Source organism: Hippoglossus stenolepis, chromosome 11 (assembly GCF_022539355.2).
Source record: "Hippoglossus stenolepis isolate QCI-W04-F060 chromosome 11, HSTE1.2, whole genome shotgun sequence".
In the NCBI taxonomy this organism is placed as follows: Eukaryota; Metazoa; Chordata; class Actinopteri; order Pleuronectiformes; family Pleuronectidae; genus Hippoglossus; species Hippoglossus stenolepis.
In genome coordinates, this window is record NC_061493.1 from 11,224,249 (window position 1) to 11,250,239 (window position 25,991).

Genomic DNA, 25,991 nt, shown 5'->3' on the forward strand with positions numbered 1-25,991 from the left:
CAGTGAAGTTTACTGACCAAAAGCCCAATCAGGAAGCGATTGTGATTGCGATTGTGATTGTGATTTCATTGCTTCCAAATATGTCAATTTCTTCCCGTCCAGACTAAAATGCAGCCCCGAAGTTTTCAAACTAAAACTGGGCCAGTATTTTTCCAATCTTCTCCGTTTTATTGGCTCTAAAACTCTGGAGTAGTATGAATGTAGCCGAGGGAGGAACTGAATGAGCTAGTTGGTCTCTCAAATGAACTCATCTCTTTGCATTCGGCTGGTCCTACCATTTAACTGCCCCGGCATTTCAGCTGTGAGTGACACCACAGCGGTTTCAACTTAGAAAGACAGAGGTAATACAATCTCTTACCTTCTGTGATCTCATTTACATAACAAAATTGCAAAAGTGGGAAAATGACCATCTACGTCATGCTTTCACTGAGGCCCTCACACATCTGTGGATGGAGAGACAAAATAAGCAAATAAGCAAGTAACCTTTTCTCAAATGCCAACACTGAGGCACTTGGATTTTTTTATTCCTTGCACAATATGAATGGAGGCATATACTGGATATCTCTCATAGAGTTCACCTCCAAATATTCTCCCGCTTTTGTTGTCCAACAAATTCAGCAGGCACCTTACCCAAAGGCAGGCTTTAGTTATGGCAGCTTAGCCAGGGGGATTTGGAAGAGTTTTTTATTGGGAGATAAAGGCACATCTGAGTCCTTTGTCTCCCAGCTACTGAAGATGGTTTTGTAGCCTCATGGAGCTTTGTTGTGGCTAATCTCTCTCTCCCCTTCATCTCCCACGCCCATCCCCTTCTTTGCAACAAACAACTTTTCTCTTTTAATTATGGCTTTTCATCTGGGGCCCAGTCACAACCGAGAGGAGAGGAGCAAAGCATAGCAGAAACACAATTATACCTGCGAGGTGGAGAGAGGGCTCTCGGGGGGGAGGCGTCGTCTCCACTTATGGATGTTTACGCCATAGGTGTGTGAGTGTGTGCGTGCATTCGGTGTGCGCTTGTGTGCACATGTCAATCCACGAGCAGGCTCTTTGGCATTTTGATATCTGTTGAGCGTGGACCACCTATTGTGAGCTGTGATCCTCTTAGCAGGTTTCTGCCAAAATAGCTATATTTACCCTCACTGGTGATCACAGCGTGCGGAACAACACAACGTTGACAACTTGGGCTACCTTTCAGCTCATGCCTCCTTTTACATCAGCACAATAGAAGGTGCTAACAGGGTATGAGGTTTTTGGTAATGGCTGCCACATTGAGGCATTAGCACAGCCTATTTAGCATACTCTTTATTGAAGTGGAGAAATGAAAGGCAAGGAAAGGCTGGGCTGAGACACAAGAAGCAAAGACACCCAAAATATAACAAAAGAAAAAAATATATATTCATGCTTGAACATGAAAGCAATAAGATGATTCTTCTTTGTGCTATTAGAAGGTTACCTTAAGACGCGGTTAAGAGGAATAAAAGACGCTCCCTGGAGACTGATGTCATGATTTACATTGTGCTGTATGAGCACCATTAACACTGTGACAAAACAGAATCATAACAACACGAAAACAGATCCGATTCATATTTGAAAAAAACATTAACACTCCTAGACCGCAGTTGGACTGCATCCTCATTGCTGTCGTATGTATCCGGGGTGTGCATGTGTTCGACTCTGTGCTCATAGTGTGTGTCCGAGTGTGTGCACTGCATACTCATGTGCTCGCTCAGAGCTGTGCAGTGAATGTATATGTGCTTACTGCAGTCAAACTCTGGTTAGTAACGTTTGCCCTTGCTGCAGCTTTGTACAGCACCAGTAAATGTGAGCGTGTGTGAGTGTGTGTGTGTGTGTGTGTGTGTGTGTGTGTGTGTGTGTGTGTGTGTGTGTGTGTGTGTGTGTGTGTGTGTGTGTGTGTGTGTGTGTGTGTGTGTGTGTGTGTGTGTGTGTGGTCTAGGTATCGCTCATGTTGTTGAGACCTACAGCTGTTAACGGTCACATTATGGGGGACTTATCTCCAAAACGCAACGTAAATTTTAAGGTGGAGAATTTGTAATCGTTTTAAGGTTATAGTGCGGTTAAGATTAGGTTCAGATTAGGTTATGGGTCAGGGTTAGACAAGTAGCAGTTAATGTTAAGTTAATGTAATATCATCTGAAGTGATGGAGACACAACTGTGTGTGTGTGTGTGTGTGTGTGTGTGTGTGTGTGTGTGTGTGTGTGTGTGTGTGTGTGTGTGTGTGTGTGTGTGTGTGTGTGTGTGTGTGTGTGTGTGTGTGTGTGTGTGTGTGTTAGGACCTTTTCCAGCATAAACACTGACCTTATCAGGACCAAAGCTCGGTCCTAATGAGACTTAATTTAATTTCAGAGGTCCTGGTCAAGGAGGGAATTGGTTAAGCTGTCCACAATGAAGCAAAGTCCTAATAGATTCAAGATTCAAGATTCAAGATTCAAGATTCAAGATTCAAGATTCAAGAGTTTATTGTCATATGCACAACAATTACATTAAGCAGTTGCTGGCAATGAAATGCTTGGGTCACAGGCTGTCTTCTAGCAATGCTCAGAATATTACAAGCAAAAAAATCGAATAAAATAAATATAAAATAGAACAAGCATATAATAAGCATAGTTGCTCAAACCTCTTTGTGTTTGTGTGTGCCTGTGTCCATGTGTGTGTGTGCGTGTGTGTGTGTGTGTGTGTCTCAGTGCAGCACCACGTTTGTGCCATTTGTGAACAAGGCGTTTTTGTTGCTTGGTACCTGTATTTCTCAGTTCTGTGTTTACCCCAGCATATATATGTTGATGTCCATTATCTATCAGCTGATAACTCACTGCATACATAGACTCCTGTGTGCCTGACACTAGCAGCAATTTGGCTTAAGGCAGAGGGCCTGATTGGGGAAGAAGTCTGAGGGGAGATGGAGCTCTCTTTGGCTAGACTCCAGCTCTGTCCATCCTATTTTAATTACCTATGGCACTCACCCAAGGGAATATCTCTCTCTTCCTCTCTGTCTCTGTGTCTCCTCTCTTTTCCTCCTCTTCCATCTCCTCTTTTCATCCTCCTCTTACGTTACTTATTCATTCTTGCCACCTCTCTCTCACTCTCTGCTTTCTGTCTCTTTTTTTTTCACATAACCTAACAGCATACAGCTGTGCCAAAGGCCTATGCAGAGGTAACCTTTGCATTAGCATATAAACGACCCTGTAGATTGAATAGTATTTTCGGATATTTAACAGCAAAAGACAGATTCCCTTAACTCTGATTAGACCTGCGCGGAGGAGACAGGCAGCCACTTGAGGGAATATCGCCTCCACCTTGATAAGATAAAGACTTGACACAGTGATTCCATTGTTGAAGAGATTGGGATTGTGTGTGTCTGCGTGTGTATTTGCTTCTCCCTGTGTTTGTGTGCCTACATGTGAACGGGTCTGTGAATTCTGAATAAATATCCATATATTCATTCCTCTTCATTTCAGCCTGTTTGCTTTGACACCATGTGGTTCTACCGATACTGCCACCTGTTATGGGAGATTTCTCAGAGGCCTAAAACAAATAAATATTCCCACTGCAGCCATTTTGCATAAAAAATCTGGAACTCCAGTGTGTATAGTTTACCAGCGCCAATACCAACTAAACTAGTGATCTTCAAACTGCACTATGACATGACCGTGAATTTAAAGACGAGATGTTTTCAGGAAATAAGTTCTTTTGCCTAATTTGTGAGAGTTAGATGAGAAGATCGATACCACTCTTACAACTATTACAGCCAGAAGCCTGTTAACCTAGGTTAGAATAGAGGCTAGAACAAGGTTTAAAAAACAGTTTGCAACAGCCCAGCTCTGTCAAAAAATGAAAAAAATTATCCTCTAAAACTAATTAATTAACATATTAGTCATTGTTTGTGTGAAATGTCAGTTTAGAGTTATATGCAGTGTTCACGTTTATGGCACCATATAGATTGTTTCTTATCAGGGATCATGATACTTCACAGAGTCACTTCCCCAAAACAATTTGTTTAACATGCAGTTTATTAGAGTTATGAACTTCCTCTCACAACTGCAAGACTGGGCAGCTGGTGGACTTCCTATAAATGTTACCCTCCCACCTTCACATTGTGATCTATGTGTTTGCTGTGCATTTTTCATCAAGTGTCAGTCTTACAAGATGAATGTTAAAATGTGTCAGTGCAGTTCCTCATTCATTCATCAAAGTTGTTAAATACAGTTTTACAAAAATTCTGATATATTTGAAGTAAAGGAGAGAGAACTTTCGACCTACACTTTAAAATACCAAATCTAATTAATCTGGATGTATTGAAGTCTATAGCTGGATTGTTGAATCAGGTTGTTTTCATCTTTATCTGTTTACTTGGCAACTCTTGGCACCATTTTTTGAAACAGACACCTGAGATTAACATAATCATGATGATCGTCTGAGTCACTGATGGAAGTGTTCAAAGTAAAAGTACTTGCTGTATGTAATACATTGTGTACTACAGCATTATCAGATTCAGGTGTTTCTTTAACTGCACCTTGCTCTTGTTGAAGGAGGCGGGGTTTAATGTTACCTTCCCGCTTTGATTGGATGAGTGCACCAGTTCCCCTCTTGTTATTAATTACTTTACTAAAAATATCTTTGTTAATATATGTTGTGGAGTAAAGTGGAAATTTGTAAAGTACAGATACATGAAAAATATACTTATGTGCAGTACAAAGTAAATGTACTTCATTACATCCCACCACTGTGCCGCAGTAAGAAAATCATGCGGAAATGTCTCATTAGGTCTTCACCCTCTCCATTTCCAGTGGAAATGTGCCTTAACTCTATTAATGAAGCTATAGTGGTCTCAGCGAGGAGTACTGAAGTCTGAAGGTGACCCACTTCTCCCAGTTTAGCCCGTGTCTGCGTCTCTACCCTCAGGCCATCTTTCTTCATTCTGGGCTTTAACCTGCACATACTTTCCTCAGGAGCCAGTGTGTTACCAATGTTATCTTCATGTTGATATATATCTATTTTACAGTTTATTCTTTTGAATCCAATTAAAATGTTCACATCAAGCAGAGGAAGTCTGAAAGCTGCATTGGGGGAAAGCATTTTAAACCTATCTTCATGGAAAAAGACGAAGGTTGGAAAATCGCATTTTTCCTCATATCAAGTAAAGTTCCATTCCTACCTATCTATCCCGCTTAGTGTTGCACAGGGACTGGAGCCGATCCCAGCTCCCTGGACAGGTCACCAGTGTATCACAGTCCAGACAAGTTGTTACATGTAATGAGTCTGACTAGTTTTCCATACACACAGAACAAAGATCAGCTTAAACATCAAATTGTTGAAGTGGAAATCCCATGAAAAGGCCTCAGAGATTAGCATCTTTTCCAACTCGATGAATAATAAATCTATGTAATGTGTTTTCAAAGAATATTTTCCACTGCTGACCTATTGATTTCAAATGAGCTGTGGTGTCTTTTCAGTGTGTAAATAATGTGGAGCCAAACTGCTCGCAGCTCCCCCATCCCCCTCCTTGTTGAGAGAGAGGGTACCACCACCTCCTTGTCCATGTATGTGTTCATGCACACTCATATGAACGTCCACAGATCTGGGTTAATGTTCAAGTGTATGCATCTGTGTGTGGATGTGTAGGTGTAGGTGTGTTTGCGTGTGCGCGCATGCAAGTATGCTCACACTTATGTATGTGTTAGAGGGCGAACACGCCCTCCTCGCTTTTACATCTACTGCAATAGAACATCTCTGCCTGGCTTTGCTATTGGTTGCTACGGTAACAAAGGAGTGGAGTGGCTGCAGCAGCTAAACAGAGAGCGAGAGATAGAGGGAAAACACAGAGAGAGAGAGAGAGAGAGAGAGAGAGAGAGAGAGAGAGACCTAATCAAAACAACAGATTCAACACAAGGCATCAGAAATCCCAGTTCAGACACAATTAACAGTAAAATGTCAACGCCACAAAAAAGACTCTAAAAAAAGGACAGATTTGTACCCTTCCAGTTTCTGTCACACACATGCCGTCACACACATTTGGAAGGTTTGATCAGCCGGGTGCAGCACAGGTCAGGGCTCGTGCGTCTTGGAAACAGCATCCTGCATTGCACAGCAGTGGCTTTGGCTTTGGTTTTTCGCTCTCTGTGCGTCCACGTCTTCAGACAGACCGCTGAGACCTTCTCTGTTTGTTTCCTGATGGTCTGTCAATGCTCCTGGGTGTGAATAGAGATGCTGCTCTTTATTCGGTCTCTGTTTATCAGGAGGAGAGTGTATTGATTTTGCTGAGCTGCATTAATAGTTGAGGTGCTCAGTGCAAACATGAGCATGTCTAATATACACTAAAGGCCACTGTAGCATTTTAAGATGGGTCCGTGGGTAAATGTTAAATACACAATAATTCACGTTCACTTTCACGTTCAGCTTGATGCACCGGGGGGGTGGGGGGTTGTGTAGACCCCCGACATTCATGTCAGATCAGCACACTGGAGAGAAAGACCACATGTAACGGAGCTCAGTCTCGGCCGATGAGTACAAAACATATGGACGAACTGATAAGAGGTGAGAGCAGGTGATTATGCTTCTTCCAATGGCCTGCTGATTGGTTAATGATGTGAGTGTTAGCAGGTGATTTGCTAATGGGCTTCCTGATGAGGCTAGATTACTCCGCATGGCCGTCGTCGTCATTACATGCATCCCATGATGACCGTGTCAGTGTCCCACTATTTAATTCCATCTCGCTAATGAGATCTGACACAAATAACAGAACACCCTTTCTTCCTTCCTCTCGCTCGTCTCGCTTCCCCAGGATTTCCTGATCTCTCACCAGCAGCCTGATTTTTGATAGCTTGATGGGCTGGAGGTCTGCAGCAGGCAGTATCTATCAAAACTCATGCCAACCATCCGTGTTTTTTTATCATTTGTTGTCTCTCCTCTGTCTTAGGGCTCAGCAGGGAAAACTTAAAGCGTCTGATGGTCTGAATATCAAGGCGCTGCCCCTCTAGAGCCTAGGGTGGTAAAAATACTGCCTTCGTCATGGCACTGGCCTGCAGCCGGCCTCTTATATACTGGCCTTGGCCCAGATCTGATGGTTCATCTTATGGATCGATGACCTTAATCAATATGCTCTCTAATGAGGAGGTTTCATTAAGGATTGGCTGCAGGGTTTTGGTATGTTGTATGTGCAGTTTGTGAGTGTGTGTGTGTGTGTGTGTGTGTGTGTGTGTGTGTGTGTGTGTGTGTGTGTGTGTGTGTGTGTGTGTGTGTGTGTGTGTGTGTGTGTGTGTGTGTGTGTGTGTGTGTGCCATTAAAGCAGACACTGTGTGCCTTATGTCAATATTTTTAGAATAAGTTGAGCATATGAGTTGAACTGTACATATTTATTTTGTATGCAATATAAAAGAGTTTTCTAGGAAAGTATCTGTACATGAATCTGTAAAATGTCAACATTGATTGTGACGTTCTGAGCTTTAAAAAATTGTTTTTTTCACGCTGAATGTAAAATATATATTCATCACGTCTGTGTGTTCAGATTTGACTGAGTAATAATTTCTGAATAGAGCTGCCAACTGAGTCACTTGGAGACAAGCAATTAATGTGACAAAGCGACCTAAATGGGGGCTAATCCCACTAGAAGCACTCTTTATTTAATTCCATCATTCGATTCAATACACACAAGGAAGCGGAATTTCATTTTAGGTTTTTCAGCATCAAATTTTGACCCTTGTCATATAGTGGTAATGATGAAATGAGGATAACCCCTGCCTGACTCAATGTGTTCTACGCCAGGGAATCCCAGTCCCCCCCCCCCACTCATACATCCTCAGGGTTCCTCCGATGCGTCTGATGAGGAGAAGGCGTAGAGAGAGAGAGAGAGAGAGAGAGTCGAACCTGGAATCTCTGGGCTAGATTTTCATTTGAAGTGGCCCTTCGGGTATAGTCTGCCGCCGCGTTGCTTCACTGATGTCTTCAAACAGCTTGTCACTCAAACTCTCATGCTCACTCTGAAGTGTTGGTGAAACACGGGCATGTGCATGTATAATATACACACATGCATTCACACACACGTGCAAATATGTACGTGTGTGTGTTTGTGTGTGTGTGTCCCTGTGTGTGTGTTACATCTTCGTGCTTCAAATAGCAGATATCGTCACCTTAGCAACCAGCACATCTACCTTTCAAACCTGGCGTTCCATCTCCGAAAACAGTCGTAGGGGTCTTATCCTGGAACAGACAAGCTGAGAGATAGAAAGGAAGAGAGATGAAGGGAAGAGGTGGGTGATGGAGGTAGTGAGACAGAGGATGAAAGGAAATAAGCGGGGGTGGGAGCAAATGTGGAACTTGGTGTGCAGGTTGATTTAATGGGACCTGCGTTCATGTTGCTCACCTCTTTTTTCCTTCAATTTCTAACCCTTCTTTTCCTTTTTGTGTCAAACGAAACCCAAGCATCCCACCCTTTTTTGTTTTCCTCACATTTGCTGGCCTTCACTCGCCTCTTCCCTTTCAAAGTATTCTCACAATCAGTTCTGCCATAATAGCAATGCAGCTGAGCCAGGGGCGTTTTGGGTTTCAACATTTAAACATGTGTATGATTGTGTAGCCACTATATATAATTTACGTCTGAATGCAGCTTATATGCAGCAATGTTAATTAACCTGCTGTGGTTTTTGGTGCAGGAGATGCTGATGTATAAAATAAGGGGTCTCAACAACTATCAGATGAATTTCATTCAAACTTCTTACAGAAATGCATTGTCCCCAGATGATGAATCTTACAACATAAAACTTTACTTTCACAGTGAAGGTGAATAGTATGTGATGGAGAATGTTTTTTTCCTCCTTTTTGGATGGAGGTCGTTGTTTCTGAGCTTTTGCACTGTGATTATATGCATCAACCAATCACTGTACACTATCCTAGTTAGAAGGCTGTACAAGAACATACTTCAGACAGACGCCGGCCGCTGTTTCAAAAGGACACCAGCATGATTCTCCCCCTCCTCAGATACAGCTCTAGCATCTAGCTCAGAACACCCCAAATTGTCCCAACATCCTGGATTATGTCTTTCTATACCTTGTAAAATGGGACATATCTTTTTTTATTGGATTGAGGAAGAGGACAAGCTCATCAACATTGGATAATACTGATGTCTTCTGAATACTGAGCTATTTTCATTTGGTTTTGCAACTGTTGCCAATTTGCATCCCTGCCAGAATGAATATTAAAAAAAAAAAATTGCAGGCAACTATGTTTTTCATTTTCATGTCATTTATACACCGGGTGTTTAAAGTCTTATTTTGTTCATGTGTTTGTGTGTATCTCACGCAGGATGACTCTTTTGCTGCCTTTTAGCTTTTTTAGACTACAATCTGTTTCATCTCCTTTTATCTTGCTGGTGATTTAGGGCATTCTTGACTTCTGACCTTCAGACAGACATTGTCCAGCTTGCCCCAGTCACTCCCTGCTTTACTGTCTGATCTATAAAGACCAACTCCCTCCATTTGTGGTTAATTACCAGTAATACAGCCTCCATATGCCCATATAGAAACACAATTAGGGAAAAGAGCATTAGCACACAAAGTGCCTTTGTTACCCTGTGGATGTTCTGTGTCTTGTTGTGTTATATGGCTGTGAGAATCCGCCTCAATTCAAAGTGTTTGACAATGGAGTGACATTCCTGACAATAGATCCCCATTACACTGCTAAAGCAGACAACAGAAACACATTAGCTCCCCGCTGCAGCCAGGTTGGTGGGAGCAGTCACTCCGCTGCACTGCTGACCCTGTCCTCACACACACACACACACACACACACACACACACACACACACACACACACACACACACACACACACACACACACACACACACACACACACACACACACACAAACCTGTTGAAATCAGGTTTCCACTTGGTTGGAAGTCCACTGTGGGAAATCTATAAAACTATCAACACACACACACAAGCACCCTCATCCATGCGCACACACACACACACACACACACACACACACACACACACACACACACACACACACACACACACACACACACACACACACACATCTACACATATATGTATATACAGTGCCCAACAATGACAAATTTTCTCTTCGTTCTCTCTTTGTTAACAGTGAATGTGTGCTGCTGCCATGGCAACCGCGGCCACTCCCCTCACATTTCTTCTGTTGCTGCTTCGACTCGCTGATGGCTCATTCCCAGAGGAGCCCAGTCCCCTCAGCTACGTCCCTGTAGAGGGTATGTGTCCTTCCCACTGTGTGTGTGTGTGTGTGTGTAGGTGTGGCTTTGATGAATGGCTCCATTGTAGATGTGGAAATTGCAGGGGTCAAAGGTTGGAGCCCTGTTGTGGTATATTAATAAATATGAGAAAGGAAGAAAGAAAAAATAAGGAAAAGACAGAACGAAAGAAAGAAAGAAAGTAGGGAAGAGAGAAAAAGGTTGAGAGGTGCATGAAGATGAACAAGTGGGATGGGGTGATACAGAAGATGAGTGTGAGGGCTGAGGGATGCATGGAAGAAGGGGAGGAGACAGGTGGAGATGGATGGCTATGTTCTCTCTCTCTCTCTCTCTCTCTCTCTCTCTCTCTCTCTCTCTCTCTCTCTCTCTCTCCCCTGCAGTCAAGGACAATGAGACATTTTCCCAATCTGTCTCCTGTTGATGAGAGCTCCCTGAGGAGGCTGTTGTCCTCCTGTTCAAAACTTTCTCACAGTCTGATCCTGCCACTTCCTCTCCCCACCTCCTCTGTACTCTCTCATTTACCTGAAACGTTTGGGAAAAGGCAGGGAAGTGGTTCAGTCTGCTGTAACTGCTCCGCCATTCGTCTCTGCCCATTATCTTTGTTTTTTCCCTCAAACAAAAGCATCAAGAGTGAGTGAGGACACTATTAAAGTGAAGGTTGCAGGAGCCATTTTATGTCCGCCTCGGTTCTTTGGGTTAATATAGATGGAGAAAGCGCTCACTCTGTCCTCAGCTGTCCAGCTCTCCTTGAGCGAGACACCTCATTTCTGGATGTTTTAGTAAGGGCTTCGTTCTCCATGTGTGTCTGTGTGTTCATGTCAGTGGTGAGAAGATATCCAGTGTTCCTGGGCAGAGCTCATCGTTCCGCTCAGCGACAGGAGCTGCACATCCAGACGGTCCTCCAAGTCAACCGCACGCTCTACATAGGAGCCAGGTAACCGACGGCAACCGCCTCCGACTGTGTGTTAGCATTGTGTTCGCATTAATATCCTTCTTGCTTTCATTTGATGCCACAGCCCCCATCTGCTGTCACTCTGCAGAGGACATTTTCATTTGTTCTAGTGAGGCTGTATTCAATCACGCTAGTTAAATGTCAAGTGAAAGCAGTTTGTTCACATCACTCTCATACTCGACACATGGAAAATAAGAATGGCCTCATATCAGTGGCAGGCAAACAGCGGTTTGTGGGCCTATATGATAAAGTAAAAGAATAACATAAATAAATAATATAATCCACCAGATTTTAATGGAACACTTGACCATCCAGATACTGTTTCACTGCTGCTGCTTTCGCTTGTTCGACGAGAACAGATTTGTGTCACAAAAACACAAACAGGTGGCCGACTAGCAGAAATGCATATTTCAAAAAACAGCAGTAGACCTACTTTTATTCAGCCATTAATTATCATCACTGTTTAATGCAACACAGATGATATATCCACATATTCTTGCCAGTTAATATTAAAATAAACCTCTGCTCTGTTTGTCCTCACTTGCTGATGAGAGAAATGACATCTGCCGTTGGAAAAAATCCTAAAAAGATGAATCAGTGTTTTTTTTGGAATCAATTTTAAAAGATCAGTAAAGAAAATAGAATCAGAATATACAGGTCTATGTTTCCACCAAACCTGTTACTGCCAAAATTAAAACTAAATAAATAAACAAACACCTTGATAATATATAAAGAAATAAATAAATGAAGAAATTAATACCTATATATGTTAATTAAAGAAAAAATTCATACAGTTTGGTAATAAAACAGTCTATTTATGTATTTCGTCATTTATTTATATATTAAATGTTGGCAGTTTCGGTCACAATGCTAAACCACTGGCTTACTGTTGACAGTTAATCAGTGTTTAAATTGTTGTTTATATTATATATTACATATCCAATCCTATTAAAATCTTAGTGTCACAGTGGGAATAATTTGTTGTGTGTTTGTGCTGTGTAGAGATGACTTATACAGAGTGGAGCTGGATAACATGGCCGGTGATGAGATGTTCTACAGCAAGGTACGACTCATTTTCTCACACGCACACAAAGCCAAACATGCACATGCAATTGACAATGTTCTGCACATGTAGCAAACATGTCCTGACTGTGGCTCGTTGCTTTGGCAGAAACGGACGTGGGAATCCAATAAGAACGACATTCGAGTGTGCCGGATGAAGGGCAAACACGAGGTATCATGCTCGTGCACAACACCCAGACTTTGAGACCCACTCATACATGCGTCAACACTATCCAGATTCTCACATGCATGGACAGACAACAGCTGTTAGTGAAAACTTATTTCCTTTGGGCCAACCTGCATATGGCATTTGCACAAATTTGATCTTGTCATACAGAACCAGCACATTACTTAATCAAGGTAGCTCAGAGAAACGTTATCCAGAGGCAAAGCTATCCACGAAGCTTAAAAGCCATTTTCTTGCACATCTGCAAAGTGCCAATCGTCATCACATATCTCATTTCTTGCCTGGGAGCAAGATGAGAATAATGTTTATATATAAAGCAATGGGTGACATTTTTCTGAAATATGAAGGGAATGTGATCAAACCCACAGAAAGGAAAGATTTGATGGGACGGCAGACTGGTTGACAGGGTGTAACCTAAAATACAAGCTTTATTGTATAAATGTAGCAGTGCCACCGGCAGAATCCAATTCAGGTGGAGATGTGGGAGGAAAAAATAAAAAGAGGCAACAGGAAACATTATAGAGCAAAGTGAGCAGAGAGTGACACAGCCTCAGGGAGGACACAGTAATTGAAATCAGTCGAGAAAGGGAGGTAAAGGTGCGGACGGGATGTGTGTAGGCAGAGGAAAAGAAACACATATAGGGAGGATAAGACGGATACAAGGCAGTTAGAAGGAGGTGTTGAGACAACAAAGGGAAAAGATGTGTTACTGCAAATAACACCGCATGAAAGAGGAGAAGTGACAAGAACTGGAATCGAAGAATAGCAAAGAAAAAAGAGAGGAGAGACAGGGTGGAAGGATGTCATGAGAGAATGAGAGGGAGTCCTCCAAGACGAAGAGGTCAAATCATAAAGCTTGAGGTAAACGACTATAAATGCCACTGTGAGTCATTTGAAGGTAGCACCTTTACACGGCACTGTGGACATTTGAACTTGTTAGAAACCACATTTGAAAATGATTTTTCTGCTCAGTCTCATTTAAACTCAAACTTCTGGCCATAGACTCTAAATAAAGATGGACAACGCATCTTCACTTTGCCTCGTTGCACAAAAATGAAGCTAAATATCTCTGATGCGGGTGCACAGCAGTGCTCGTGAACACACTTGACCAATCACAGGTCAGTCTCAGCCACAATATTAATCAAATAACTAATTAACACTTACTGGAAAAATTAACACTTGGACCATGCGTCTGTATATTCATGTTATCTCTTTTCACGTGGCGGCTTTCCATCCAATCCTAATTGGCACCGGAAAAAAACCCCGCAGAAACACGCAGCGATTCAGAGGTTCGAGCTTCAACCATGTTTTTCTCATGTGATTTGTAGGCGGAATCAAATGATTGCGTTTTAATTTGTTTATATATTAGCATTGTTTTCTTAGATATGACCAAACACATGGACTGAAATCCAATCGTTTCAGGTCTCTACTACGATACTTCAGCATTTCCCATGTGTACTGTTTCAGATTCACTGGTAGCAGCTTCACACCCTTGGGGACTGTTATAAAGTCGTCATCCTGTTGTTCCTCCAGATGAAGTGCAGTTGAGGGTGTTGTTGCCTCTCACAATTGTTTCCAGCCGCGTTCTTCATACTTCACACTGACAGTCCTCTTGCACTGACCAGTAATTTTGAGCTTAGCTTCGGCACAAAGCCGTCTTTTTCCCCCCTCTGCCCTGAACGTTATTATTTTGTCCTCTCCTTTATTAGTTTCCCTTTGTGTTTTTCCTACAGGGAGAGTGCCGTAATTTCATCAAGGTTCTGCTCAGCCAGCACGGTGGCCTGTTCGTGTGTGGAACAAATGCCTTCAACCCACTGTGTGCCAATTACACTGTTAGTATCCATCTATCTGTCACCTGGTCAATCCCGGTGTACCTGCCAGCTACTTCATCTATATGTCCTTTTTTTCTCCTCTTGCAGAGAGACACCCTCGAAATGGTGGGAGAGCCTGTCAGCGGGATGGCACGGTGCCCGTATGATCCACGACACGCCAATGTGGCTTTATTTGCAGGTAGAGCGTTTTGAGTTTTCACATTGAATTCATGCTCTCTAGCAGACCTCAGACTCACTTTCCGGCTCCAGACATTGAAATGTTTGTGCACTTGTGTTTACCTTTTCAAATGATTTATAGTCAGACCTCTCGCTGCATTGCTTGTGTGGGTTTTAATCTTCCCGACCTTGTGCTATCTCTTCATCTGTATCTTTTCCCTCCTCTCTCTCTCTCTCTCTGTGCTCTCAGATGGAAGTCTCTTTACCGGCACCGTGACAGACTTCCTCGCCATCGATGCGGTGATCTATCGGAGCCTCGGCGACACCCCCGCCCTCCGCACGGTCAAACACGATTCCAAGTGGTTCAGAGGTACTTTTCGACTCAGACGCATTCAAAAATGACACAGCAGAGCCAGACAGCCCCAGTGGACAGTCAGAATGCAAATAACAAAAAACATCACCATTACCGTCAGTAGTTAGCTGAAAGAAAATTGTGCCACTGTGGCCAACTTTTCCTGAATGGCTCACAGGTGAATAGGGTGATGTGGAGGAGGCTAAATAGGAAGTTACATTCAGAGAAAGCAGACATGATTAGGCCTACATTTCATTGGATTTAAGTGGAGCAGACAGAGTGATGTATTGAGGTTAGTCAGACTCCACAGACTCCGGGGTTTGAACAAGGCTTCGGTTGAACAGTTGAGCCTGTTTTCCACAGGGGCAGTTGGAAGCTGGAACAGTGCTGGCTGAATAAATGATAAATAATGCGGATGCTCTTGTCTATGATGATAGATTAAACAGGACATGCATATTTAATCGTCCAGGCCTGTGGACAGCACTGGTTCATGTTGATGTGATTGTTATTAGAGCGCCATGTCGGGCAGTGTGGAGGGCGACGTTGGGCCTCGGGCACTGCGTCACCAGCGTGTGAGTGTGTGTTTGTCTAACGTTGCTTTTCTCATCCTGCTTTTTCAGAGCCTTACTTTGTGAGCGCTATGGAGTGGGGGCCTCATATTTATTTCTTCTTCAGAGAGATGGCGATGGAGTTTCATCATCTAGAGAAGGTACACTTTCCTCCTTTACCTTCTTTTTATTCTACGAGTTCAGTGGCCGTTCTAAACCTGCCTGTTTGGAATGGGCTGTTTGCTTTGATTGTGTTATTCTCCGTAGCTACTTCAGAATTATTCATCGTCATTAGGGAGTCCTCTTCAAACAGTTCTACAATATACTGTCACTTTTTTATTGTTTTGTGTGCTGGAGGCTGTGTGCAGACAGTCTACGTTGCAGAGTGAGGTTTAAAAAACTGTGTGTTCATCCTACCTGGTTTATCTGCAATGAAGATTTTGTAGTCAACGTTTTTTCATAAAACGAAACTTATTTGGATTCATTACTTTTTGTTTGTATGGCGTTTATATAAGTTTGAATGATTTGCTGAAATGCTGCTATTTTTTCATACATTATATGACCCCACAATCTTCAGAGCCAAGTGTGCGATTTTTCAAAGTCAAAGCTGTGTAATTCAGCTCAATATAAAGCATTACAGCAGCAAAACCAAGGTTATGCTTTTACTTTGAAGGCAACTCGCTAAAGACAAAGTGATTCGATGAATGTTGCCACCATGATGGAGATCACCCGCAAATGTCTGTGTCAGCCCGATACAGTGAAATATAAATAATCAGATCTGGCCAGTTGCCGACCGCTGCTGTAGTTTATACAGTGACTTAGAAGAAGACATGTTCAACTCAGTCCACAGACTCAAGGCCCAGTGCCCCGCCCCCACTACAGAGCACTGGTCGTCTGATTAAATGTTCTGATAGATTTTATAATCATTGAACATATCACATGTCCAAATCACACCAAATTCAACACTGCTCTTCCATGGACCATTATGAATACACTTACCAAGTGTGAATCCGATTAGATGAACGGTTTGCAAGATACACAAGCCATATACAGACAGACAGACAGACAGATGTTTGTGGACTGTTTGTGTAGATTAACCCTCCATTTCTCTACACCCCGTTTGTTTTATTCCAGGTGATGGTGTCCCGTGTGGCCCGTGTGTGTAAGTCAGACCTGGGCGGCTCTCAGCGTGTCCTTGAGAAACAGTGGACCACATTTCTAAAGGCACGGCTCAACTGCTCCGTCCCGGGAGACTCACACTTCTACTTCAACCTCCTACATGCCACGAGCAACATCATCCACATGCAGGGACGGGACGTCATCCTCGGCCTCTTCTCCACGCCGCCAAACAGGTACAGGCACTCACGCAACATTCACACAAAGTCGACAAAACACTATTTACGGTATTTATCACCGCTGTCCTCTCTCCATTAGCATCCCTGGCTCTGCGGTGTGTGTGTTTGACATGCAGCAGCTCGCTCATGCCTTTGAGGGACGATTTAAAGAGCAGAAATCCCCAGAGTCTATTTGGACTCCTGTCTCGGACGACCTGGTGCCTAAACCGAGGTATTGTAATGCAAAGTGCAGAACTTCAGCAGAATACCGCAGCGCTTCTGTCCCGAGCATCTGTCTCACATACAGTCTACTTACTGCCCTGCTCTAAGCTCCCACTGTCAATCACACTGCCACTTCACTGCTATTCAGCAAATATTCGAACACAGCCTCCAGCTCGTCCTCTCTCGCTTTTGCTATCTTTCTCTCTTAAACCCACTCTTTCTCTTTTTTGTCTCTCTGTCTCTTTCTGTCTGCAGACCAGGGGGATGTGCAGTGCAGGGATCCAGATTTAGCTCCTCTAACACGCTGCCAGACGAGGTGCTCAACTTTGTGAAGACCCACCCACTGATGGATGAGACCGTTCCGCTACTAGGACATAGACCCTGGGTGGTCAAGACTATGGGACGGTACATACAGAATGACTCAGCCCTTACAAGATATTTATGGCATGAAAATGGGAAGCATAAAATAGGAATCCTACCCGACAGCACTATCTGCATCAAATCTATCCAAATGTACTTTATTGACCGTCTCTATTGATCCATACCCTTAGGTACCAGCTGACGGCCATGGTGGTGGACACAGAAGCTGGTCCCCATAAAAATCGCACAGTTTTGTTCCTGGGCTCAACCAGAGGAACCATACTCAAGTTCCTAATGGTTCCCAGTGGAGACTCTGTGTCCCACAGCAGTGTGTTTCTGGAGGAAGTGGAGGGATTCAACCCAGAGAAGTGAGTACACAAGTCAAGAGATCTTAGTCCTCAATGTACAAATCATGAAATATACATTATGATATATTTACTTCAGGCAGTGGTGGCATGTGCATTTTCTTTGTCCCTGTACCTAAGTACTCTTTTCATGCATCTGTATTTTACTTAAGTAGATTTGTTTTCAGGTACTTTTCTATTTTACAACAAATCCGTTTTTGTACTTTCCCCTCCTCAAAATGTTTACAATACATTGCATGGCATGTTCACATTGTTTTTATAAAGTAAAGTAATCAATAACCAGAGGGCAATTGGTCCACTGGTCCAATCAGAGTGGGAAGGTAACATTAGACCCCCGCCTCCTGCAGCAGCGGCATCACAGGCGAAGAGAGAAAATGGATTCAGAAGTGGCCGAGATTCAGACATTATGACAAATCAAGGGTTTTCAGTAGCATCATCTGCAGTATTCTTTATTAATATGACAGAGTCTGTATTCAAATATACTGTTAATTATGTAGTCTACTGTAGCATTAGGGAACAGGCTAAACTCAGCAAGTACTTTTACTTTGAATACTTAACTATATTTAAAAGCAAGTACTCAAGTAGAAAAGTTGATATGGTACTTTTAGTTTTACTTTAGGACCACCACTGGCCTCAGGTGTATCAGCTCTCATGTTGGCTCAAGTCGGTAACCGAAGAACTGCAGTGTTTTCACATTCACACACATAATTTAAGAGATTGGTTTCATGGTTGCATGTTACGATTCATTTCATCATCAGTTACTGTGCTGGTTACATGAAGCATCATGAAATCGTACACCACACACCACGCTCTGCTGCTGAACTCCAGTCTGCTGATGTGACTGTTGTGTGGGGGTTAGAGCGTGGGGCTGTCTGTCATGAAGCACCAACAGACGTACAGTGACCTCCCTCTGCTGCCTCTTGTCCCTCTGTCTACCGTCCTCACACCGCTGTGTCTCGCTGTCTGTCTCCAGGTGTGGCGAGGACTCTCCTCAGGCCCGTCAGCTCGTGTCTCTGTCGCTGGACCAGACCAGCCACAGTCTGCTGCTGGCCTTCTCCTCCTGTCTGGTCCGAGTTCCCACATCTCGCTGCCACCTGCACTCTCGCTGCATGAAGTGAGTGACACTTTTTATCTTTTAGAGTGTTTTCCATTCCCTCAGCATGTCTGATAATCAAGTCTGTCCTTGTTCTTTGCTTTATCACTCCTTGTGTGTGTGTGTGTGTGCAGGAGCTGTCTGGCCTCCAGGGATCCTTACTGTGGCTGGACCAGAGGCAGCACCTGCTCCTTCTTGAGACCAGGCACAAGGTGAAGACAACACACACACACACATAAACAAACACACTTACACACTCACACGAGTACTTGTGAATAGTTGTGAAGAGTGCAGCATTACCATATGTTGTGATTTAATTTGATAACATCAAATGAGGAGAAAACTGGGGGAAATAGGTGAATGTGATTTGTAGTGTAAAGAGCGTTGAGTGGTCTTGAAAAGTACTGTGCAGTCCACACACAACACTTACTATAAGTGAAGTCGCTACTTTGTTTTTGCTCAGTAGAAGCCACCATCACTTTTAAATAACTAACCAAGGCTGTTCAAGTGATGCTCAAGTGTCATTAGTGTAGACGGCTGTAGAACACATCACTGTACATCACTACATGAGAAAGTTGGGTGGCAATCGTTGGCAGTTTTTATTCCACTGAAACCATCATGTTGATACTGAGACTTGACACGATGCTGCACACAAGTGGAACAATCTGTAGAAACTTGTAAAACTCAACAAACTAACCGCTCTTCATCAATCTGAATCAGTTTGACTGACAGACAGCAGTGTATAGGAATTGTTCTGTTCTGTTGTATAGTGTGTTTATAGTTTGTTGATGTGGGCGGCTATGGCGTAGGAGGTAGAGCGGGTTGTCCACTATTGGAAAGGTCAGGGGTTCGATCGAAGGTTTATATTCTTACTTATTAATGTCCGCTAATGCACTTCTGATCTATCTGCACAGTTTGCATTTGTGCCAATGAAACCACTGAACCCACAGCAACTTCCTGCATCCTATAGTTTTTTATCTATATGTTACCTTCACTTTGGAAGTTTGAGTAATTCTGCAGCAAAATAAAATAGTACTATATATTCTGTAGATTTAAGAATGATTTTTATTTTAGAAGCGTATTGAGACAGTTTCTGCGTTCGCTATCTGTGTCAAAAGCAAACGTGAACATTGTTATTTACAATCGCAATCTCCACCTCCAGCTCCTGCACAGCTGACCCTGATCTCTGAAGGAATAAAATAGATTCATCTTCATGTATTCTATAGATTTAAAAAATAATTTTGACCTTCTTTATTTTATGAGCTTATAAGCCAGTTTCTGTGCACAGTATCTGTATCAAATCGTTATTTAGGCAAACGCAAAAGGAGCAAATCAATCATGGGATCAATAGTGTATCCCATTACCCTGCATGACACATCAATATGGGTCATATCTATTGAATCGATTACTGCCAACAAATCTCCCCCAATTTGTGTATATATGGAAAACTGAGCATGTTCTCATGAAGAGATCGATTTTACATTGAGGAGCTATTTTCGATCAGGCATAATTTCATTTTCTCTGAGAGTACACCGTGAAGGGAGGGCACTGTGATGATTTGTTTCCTACTGTTTGTGTATGAAGAGGAACATTGAAGCGTCTGATGTGTGGTGCTGGGATCTCTTTGTGCCTGCAGGCTGCCGTTTCAACAAGACGTGGAGTATGGAAACACCACCTCCCATCTAGGAGACTGTGACGGTAGGTTGCAGCACTATGACATGGACGCTTCTGGTCGTGCACAGTGGACTGAGGGGAGGCTCCACCTAGTGGCGCAGTCCCCCATCACACCTGCCGACTTGTGGATGAACATTATGTTCTAAAAACAACCTCTCATATGGCAAAATGGGAATATATTTGTGACGCTTCCTGACATTTAACACCTTTTAATTATCTGAGGTGCAGTGTGATTTCCGCTCACGCTCAGGCAGATCCCACTCAACCTTTATTTGAGCAATGTGGAGTGTTTTCTGTGTCTTTGTCAAAGCCTAAATCAGGTGGGAGTAGAGCTGGTGTTTTGGTTTCAGCCTCACTTTCAGCAGGTCAGTGTGAGACAGTTTAATTAGAGAGGATGTGAAAGAGGTGTAGCTGCTATTGGACAACACAAAACTGCAGGATTGGGAAACGCAGCATCCTCCTGCATCCTTCTGAGGGGATTTGTTCTCTCAGAGCTAAACATCTGAGGAGGGCAATGACCAAGTGTAGTCGGTGAGCAAGCTGGAAATAGCTAAGCAGAAAAATACTAGTGTCACTTCTGGTGAGAGGCTCAGATGTCACTGCAGCAGCGCCACAGAGAGACTCTCACTCCGAAATCCACAAAGTCAGTGGAAACTAAAATAGAAGTCGTTTCCTTTCCACTGGATTCTTTCGGAGCTGTTTTAGTCCAACTTTAAAGTCATGAAATCCATTTTGCCAGATCTGAATTTCCAGAAAAACCTTCAAAGGGGGAGTGTGTGGCACATTCCAGGCCTTCATCACACTCCTTTATTAAGGCTTCTAGCTTTTTTTTAATCAACAATTAAGAGTGGAAGTCGGTGATGCCATGCTGCAGACAGACTGGAGAGGTGAAAACACAGGAGAGTCCGAGCCAAAGACGAGCTGCTGTGTGTGCAGATGGCAGTGATTAGAGCCGGGTGGAAACACTGAGGTAATGGTATGCTGTGAGGGGGAGACTCTGTGACCAGGCTGCAGGATGGAAAGAGTGAGGAGCGGGAGTGTCGGCTGCAGTGGTCTGAGCCGAGCTGATGACAAGTGCAGGCCTCTCCGAACTCGGAGCCTGTGGAGCCTCAAGGCCAGACTGGAGAGAAGCTCCAACATAATCACTACAGAAATAATGCTTAACGTGATGATCACCCATTATGAGAGTTATTGTAGATATTGATTTATTATGATGCATTATGTCTTGTGAGGAGGAAACCACTAAGTACAAGTAGCAGAATAGCTCCATATGTAGTATAATAGTAATTTTAAATTGCACCCTGCAGACAGACACTGAGAAGTGTCCATTGCACAGTTCCACTAAATGTCATCTTTAATAATTGTGTCTCTTAATCTTCAGGAATTCTGCAGCAGAGTTTGCTGATTGAGCCGGAGAGCCTGGTTTCCCTCAACCTGCTCGTGGCGTCCGCAGTCTCTGCATTTACCATCGGGGCGGCGCTCTCTGGCCTTGCCGTGTGCTGGATCATGGCCCACAAGCCTGCCAACCGTCGCCATGGCAACGCTTCCCAGTCCTCCATCCAGCGACGAGAGAGAGGCCTGCTCACTAACGGCGGCGGCGGAATGGGAGGCTCCGTGCTGAGCGTAACGCGGCAGGGAGGTGGGGAGCGCCCCTGCTCTCAGGGCGGGGAGACCCTCTTCGTCATGCCCAATGGCTGGGTGAAGTCAGGGGAGCTCGACCCCGGTTTCCTCCCCACCCCGGAGCACACCCCCCAGCAGAAACGCAGAGGCCTGCGGCTGTCTGACTCCAACTCTGGAGGGTGGGACACCAGCCAGACGTACCTGGGGGGAGGCTCTGTGGGCCTGGGCTCACCCTGCCGCATGCCCCCCTCTGTCTACCTGACCACCAGACTGTTCCAGCAAGGGGTTGTTGGGAGACACGCTGGCGAGGGCCGAGTAATAGACACACCACGCCAGCACTATGTCTGCCTGAGCAAGCAAGAAAAGGGAATGAAAGGGACGCCCAAGGCCCCGCTCAGGAAGTCTGCAGGAGAATATGTTTACCCCATGACCCCCCAGGACTCGCCTGAGCGTCGGAGGGTGGTCTCGGCACCCAGTGCCGCTATGGAGTATAACGACCCGCTGCCTCTGCGCTGGCCGGCCCAGGAAGGATACATCCTCAGTAGCCACGGTATGGTCCCTGTCCCTATGCCTCCCCCCTCCATGCCGGCTCCCAGTGTTCAGGCATATGTGTCCCAGCAGCACACCCCCGGGCTGAGCAGGGCCCTGCTGAGAGGGGCCCTGGAGCGAGGGGAGCTGGGCGAGCTGGTGGATCTCAGCCACCTGATGTGCAAGAAGAACTGCAGTGACAGGACTCAGACCGGCCAGTGACTGCTGAGGAAATGAAGGGGACAACTTTCCATGTGCAGAGTTTTATTTCCTCTCTTTTACCCCCCTTCTCTCTATCGTCTGTCCTCTCTCTACCTTCACGTCATAATTATTTCATTGTCATTCAGCCCCTCTGATCTCCTCGGTCAGTCTCTTACCCAGCCACCCCCCAAAATTTCACCCCATGACAAGTCTCTCCTCGCGACTGGCTGCTGGGTCTGCCACTCACATCCTGACTCACACTAATTGGTCAGATGGACTGTGGTTGTTGCTGTGTCTGCATTGCAGAGTTGCCTCTCCCCTCTCCAGCTACCGAGCAGGAGCAGCAGCAGCAGAGAGAGGGAGGAGAGAGGATGGAGAGGAAAGAAAGAGGGACAGAGAGCAGAATGGGGGGCAGACAGGATGTGGACAAAGATGGACACAGCACTTAGGAGCTGTCTTCTCTGTGCACATTAACTGAGGTTGCAGAAGCAGTCAGGTACTGCCGCAGGAGTGGGGGTTGCTTTTTCCCCCCCTCTTGGATAACACTGATGAGACTGCCACCCATCTGCCACCCATCTATAGTACCTGTTGTTCTCGTGCCAACTAGGTGCTTGTGGTGAAATTGAAAATTTTGAACATCGTAAACGGATCCTTGAATACCTGAAGCTCTATAGTTGACTCAAAAAACTGAAGTCGTTGTGACTGTAAACACAAACCTAATGGACGATGACGCGACGCAAATTCCTCCTCTCTGTTTCTCCTTTTTCTCTGTTCCCCTGCTGCACACACACAGAAGGCGGTTACATGTATTTGTACAGGGGGGTATTTAGTATTCCATGTGTACGAGAGGGGAGACGTGAGTGCCAAATGCCTCTAACCTGTCTCGTGGGCCTACGGGACCATAACTCAACTTCTTTGGAGAGCAGAGTGCAGGAGTGTAATGTCAGCACTATTTCTGCCAACCGCATGCTCTGTGTAAATGACGGCATCTCAGCCGCCCATCGCTCTATTTGTTTGCCTCCCTCCACTCCGTGTACTCTTTAATGGCTAATAATTCCACGAGGACGTCTGGAGAGGCGGTGCTACAAAAGCGGACTGACGGGGGCAGGGACGCAGAGAGGAGAATTTGAGAGAATTTGAATTCAAAGCACTGCAATATATCACCACCCTGTCCTTCACTGTCACCTGAAGGTTTTTTTCCACGCGTTTACAAACAGTCATTAACGCTGCATTAAAGAACACAGTCCACTTTTATAGGACGAAAATTTCCCCCCCGTTAAGGCCACAGTGGCCAAGGTCCCACACAGACGTGATACAGAATAAAGTGACAGTTACAGCAGCCGTGATTGAAACCTCTGGCTTAACTCGCAGCCAATAGGGGTAATGGAAATGTTCCCAGCAGGCAAATGGGACCATATATATTCAGCATATCAAAGTGTCCATAGTGGCATGAAATGGTCAGCGTCTAGATTAACACGACACGGTGTGAGTGTGTTGGCGAGGAGATGGCGGTCATAAAAAGAGACAAGACGTAGAGGAAACAAAATGCGGCCTGATGAAATGAGGTGCAACAACCATAAAATAATGAGAGTGTGGTTTGTTATAGCCGATTTCCACTTTCAGCCCCAGACAGTAGAAGGACCTTGTAGTGAGCAGCAATATATGGTTTATCTGTACATAGTAAACATTTAATTTAGATCAAAGGATAATATAAGACAAATAATGAGTCCAAAAAATGATATCAGGCATTTGCTTGCAAACAAAAGTAAAAACATCTGTCATGTCATTATAAATATGAATATATGAAAATATGTTTCTGTGTAAATTTCACATCAACCTGCTCCACGACTGAAACCTCAGACGCTAATGATGACCAGTGTCTGTTTGTTTTTTACATCTGTACATCAAAGCCAACTATAATGAATGATGATTTCCTGATGCCTGATTCCCAAAGCAAAAAAAAAAAAAAACGGAGAGAGACTTGTTTAAAGTGCCATGAAGAATCAGCAGTGCAGTGATTTCATGCACTGTGGTGATGGAGAGCTCAACTATTGCAGTATACTGTACGCGTGATATGCCTTTGACTTTACATGCTGAATGTTCCGTTCTTTCATCTCGACGTTGGCTTGTACTGTTGAAATCGTGTTTTTTTCCTGCAGATACAGAACGCCACCAGCAGCGGCGTTTGAGGGTCTGTTTATACACTACTTTGAAGGATCATGCCAAACTAACGTGCTGTAAATATGTAAAAACACACGCAGACACTTTGTCATGATTATACTGTAATGTTTTCACTTAAACCATGACAGGAGCTGCTTTTAATCCAGAATAGCTGATATGTAATAACAATGATCTATAAGTAGTTTATAAGCAAACCTTCAAATGCACTGAATTGCTGCGAGGTAACTCTGTATATCCAAATTCTTTTGTCTTTTTCTGTCGTATAGTGTCTTGTCTGTCATTGCCAACCGACTGCCATACTGGAGGATCTTGAAAGTACTTCTCAGCATCCTGACTGAATGACTGCGCTCATTCTCTTCTGTTGAATGTCATCCTGTACTGTGCCGTAATAAGGAAAAGCACATTTTTTTGCATTCTGTAAAGGAGCTGTCCTGTATCATTTGTGAATAGTGTAAATAATCACGCTGATGGTATAGTGTATCAGTTTGGGTTTTTTTGGGGGAGGGTGGGGGTTGTTTGAGCTCTTCTGAGACAGGACTGTGTTTAAAGTGTGAGTTTTTCTTTATTCGGCGACGATGCTGTGAATAAGATGTATGTACAGTATTTACGTGACTTTGGCTGACTGCTGAGGTCAGCCGTTTCCTTCCTGTTGTTAGAGTAGAGTCGCAGGCCTGAACTCAGCCAGAACGGAGCCATCTCATTTGACTGGTGCCTGCTGAGTTGTTTTTTGTTTGTTTTGGTTTTGTTTTTTTTGCAGTTGCTAAAATACTGCTGTTATAATAACCATCAATTTTTGGAGTACTGCTATTAAATGACATTATACAATTGACTGCTAATGTTGTCGCGTGTGGTTCTGAACACACACACACATATTTACAGATGCAGCGAGGAGTAACGTGTATATCTTCACTGCTGTGGATTTTCTTTAAATGAGAAACACTTTTCATCATATTGGCATAGAGTCAGGGTGAGTTAGTATTTACCGATGTCCTGCCACAAGAGGGAGCTGGACACTGGCTTCCCTTCTTCTGGCCTGTGTGAGGGTGTGAGAGGAATGAACTCCCATGGGCCCCTGTGCATTGA

General features: G+C 44.0%; 1 protein-coding gene across 1 annotated transcript in view; it reads left to right on the forward strand.

Annotated features, from left to right (window-relative positions):
* The window catches only part of LOC118118342 (semaphorin-6B), a 30,367-nt gene extending 4,623 nt beyond the window's left edge, over positions 1-25,744 (forward strand). The window contains exons 2-17 of the mRNA XM_035171490.2: positions 10,118-10,241; positions 11,064-11,175; positions 12,196-12,256; positions 12,365-12,427; positions 14,176-14,274; positions 14,362-14,452; positions 14,681-14,800; positions 15,403-15,491; positions 16,465-16,682; positions 16,765-16,896; positions 17,142-17,291; positions 17,438-17,614; positions 18,585-18,725; positions 18,839-18,916; positions 20,341-20,402; positions 21,760-25,744. Of these exons, the coding sequence (XP_035027381.1) occupies positions 10,121-10,241; positions 11,064-11,175; positions 12,196-12,256; positions 12,365-12,427; positions 14,176-14,274; positions 14,362-14,452; positions 14,681-14,800; positions 15,403-15,491; positions 16,465-16,682; positions 16,765-16,896; positions 17,142-17,291; positions 17,438-17,614; positions 18,585-18,725; positions 18,839-18,916; positions 20,341-20,402; positions 21,760-22,748 (2,703 nt within the window). The 5' untranslated portion in view covers positions 10,118-10,120 and the 3' untranslated portion in view covers positions 22,749-25,744. The remainder of the gene's footprint in view (positions 1-10,117; positions 10,242-11,063; positions 11,176-12,195; positions 12,257-12,364; positions 12,428-14,175; positions 14,275-14,361; positions 14,453-14,680; positions 14,801-15,402; positions 15,492-16,464; positions 16,683-16,764; positions 16,897-17,141; positions 17,292-17,437; positions 17,615-18,584; positions 18,726-18,838; positions 18,917-20,340; positions 20,403-21,759) is intronic.
* The last annotated feature ends 247 nt before the right edge of the window (positions 25,745-25,991 follow it).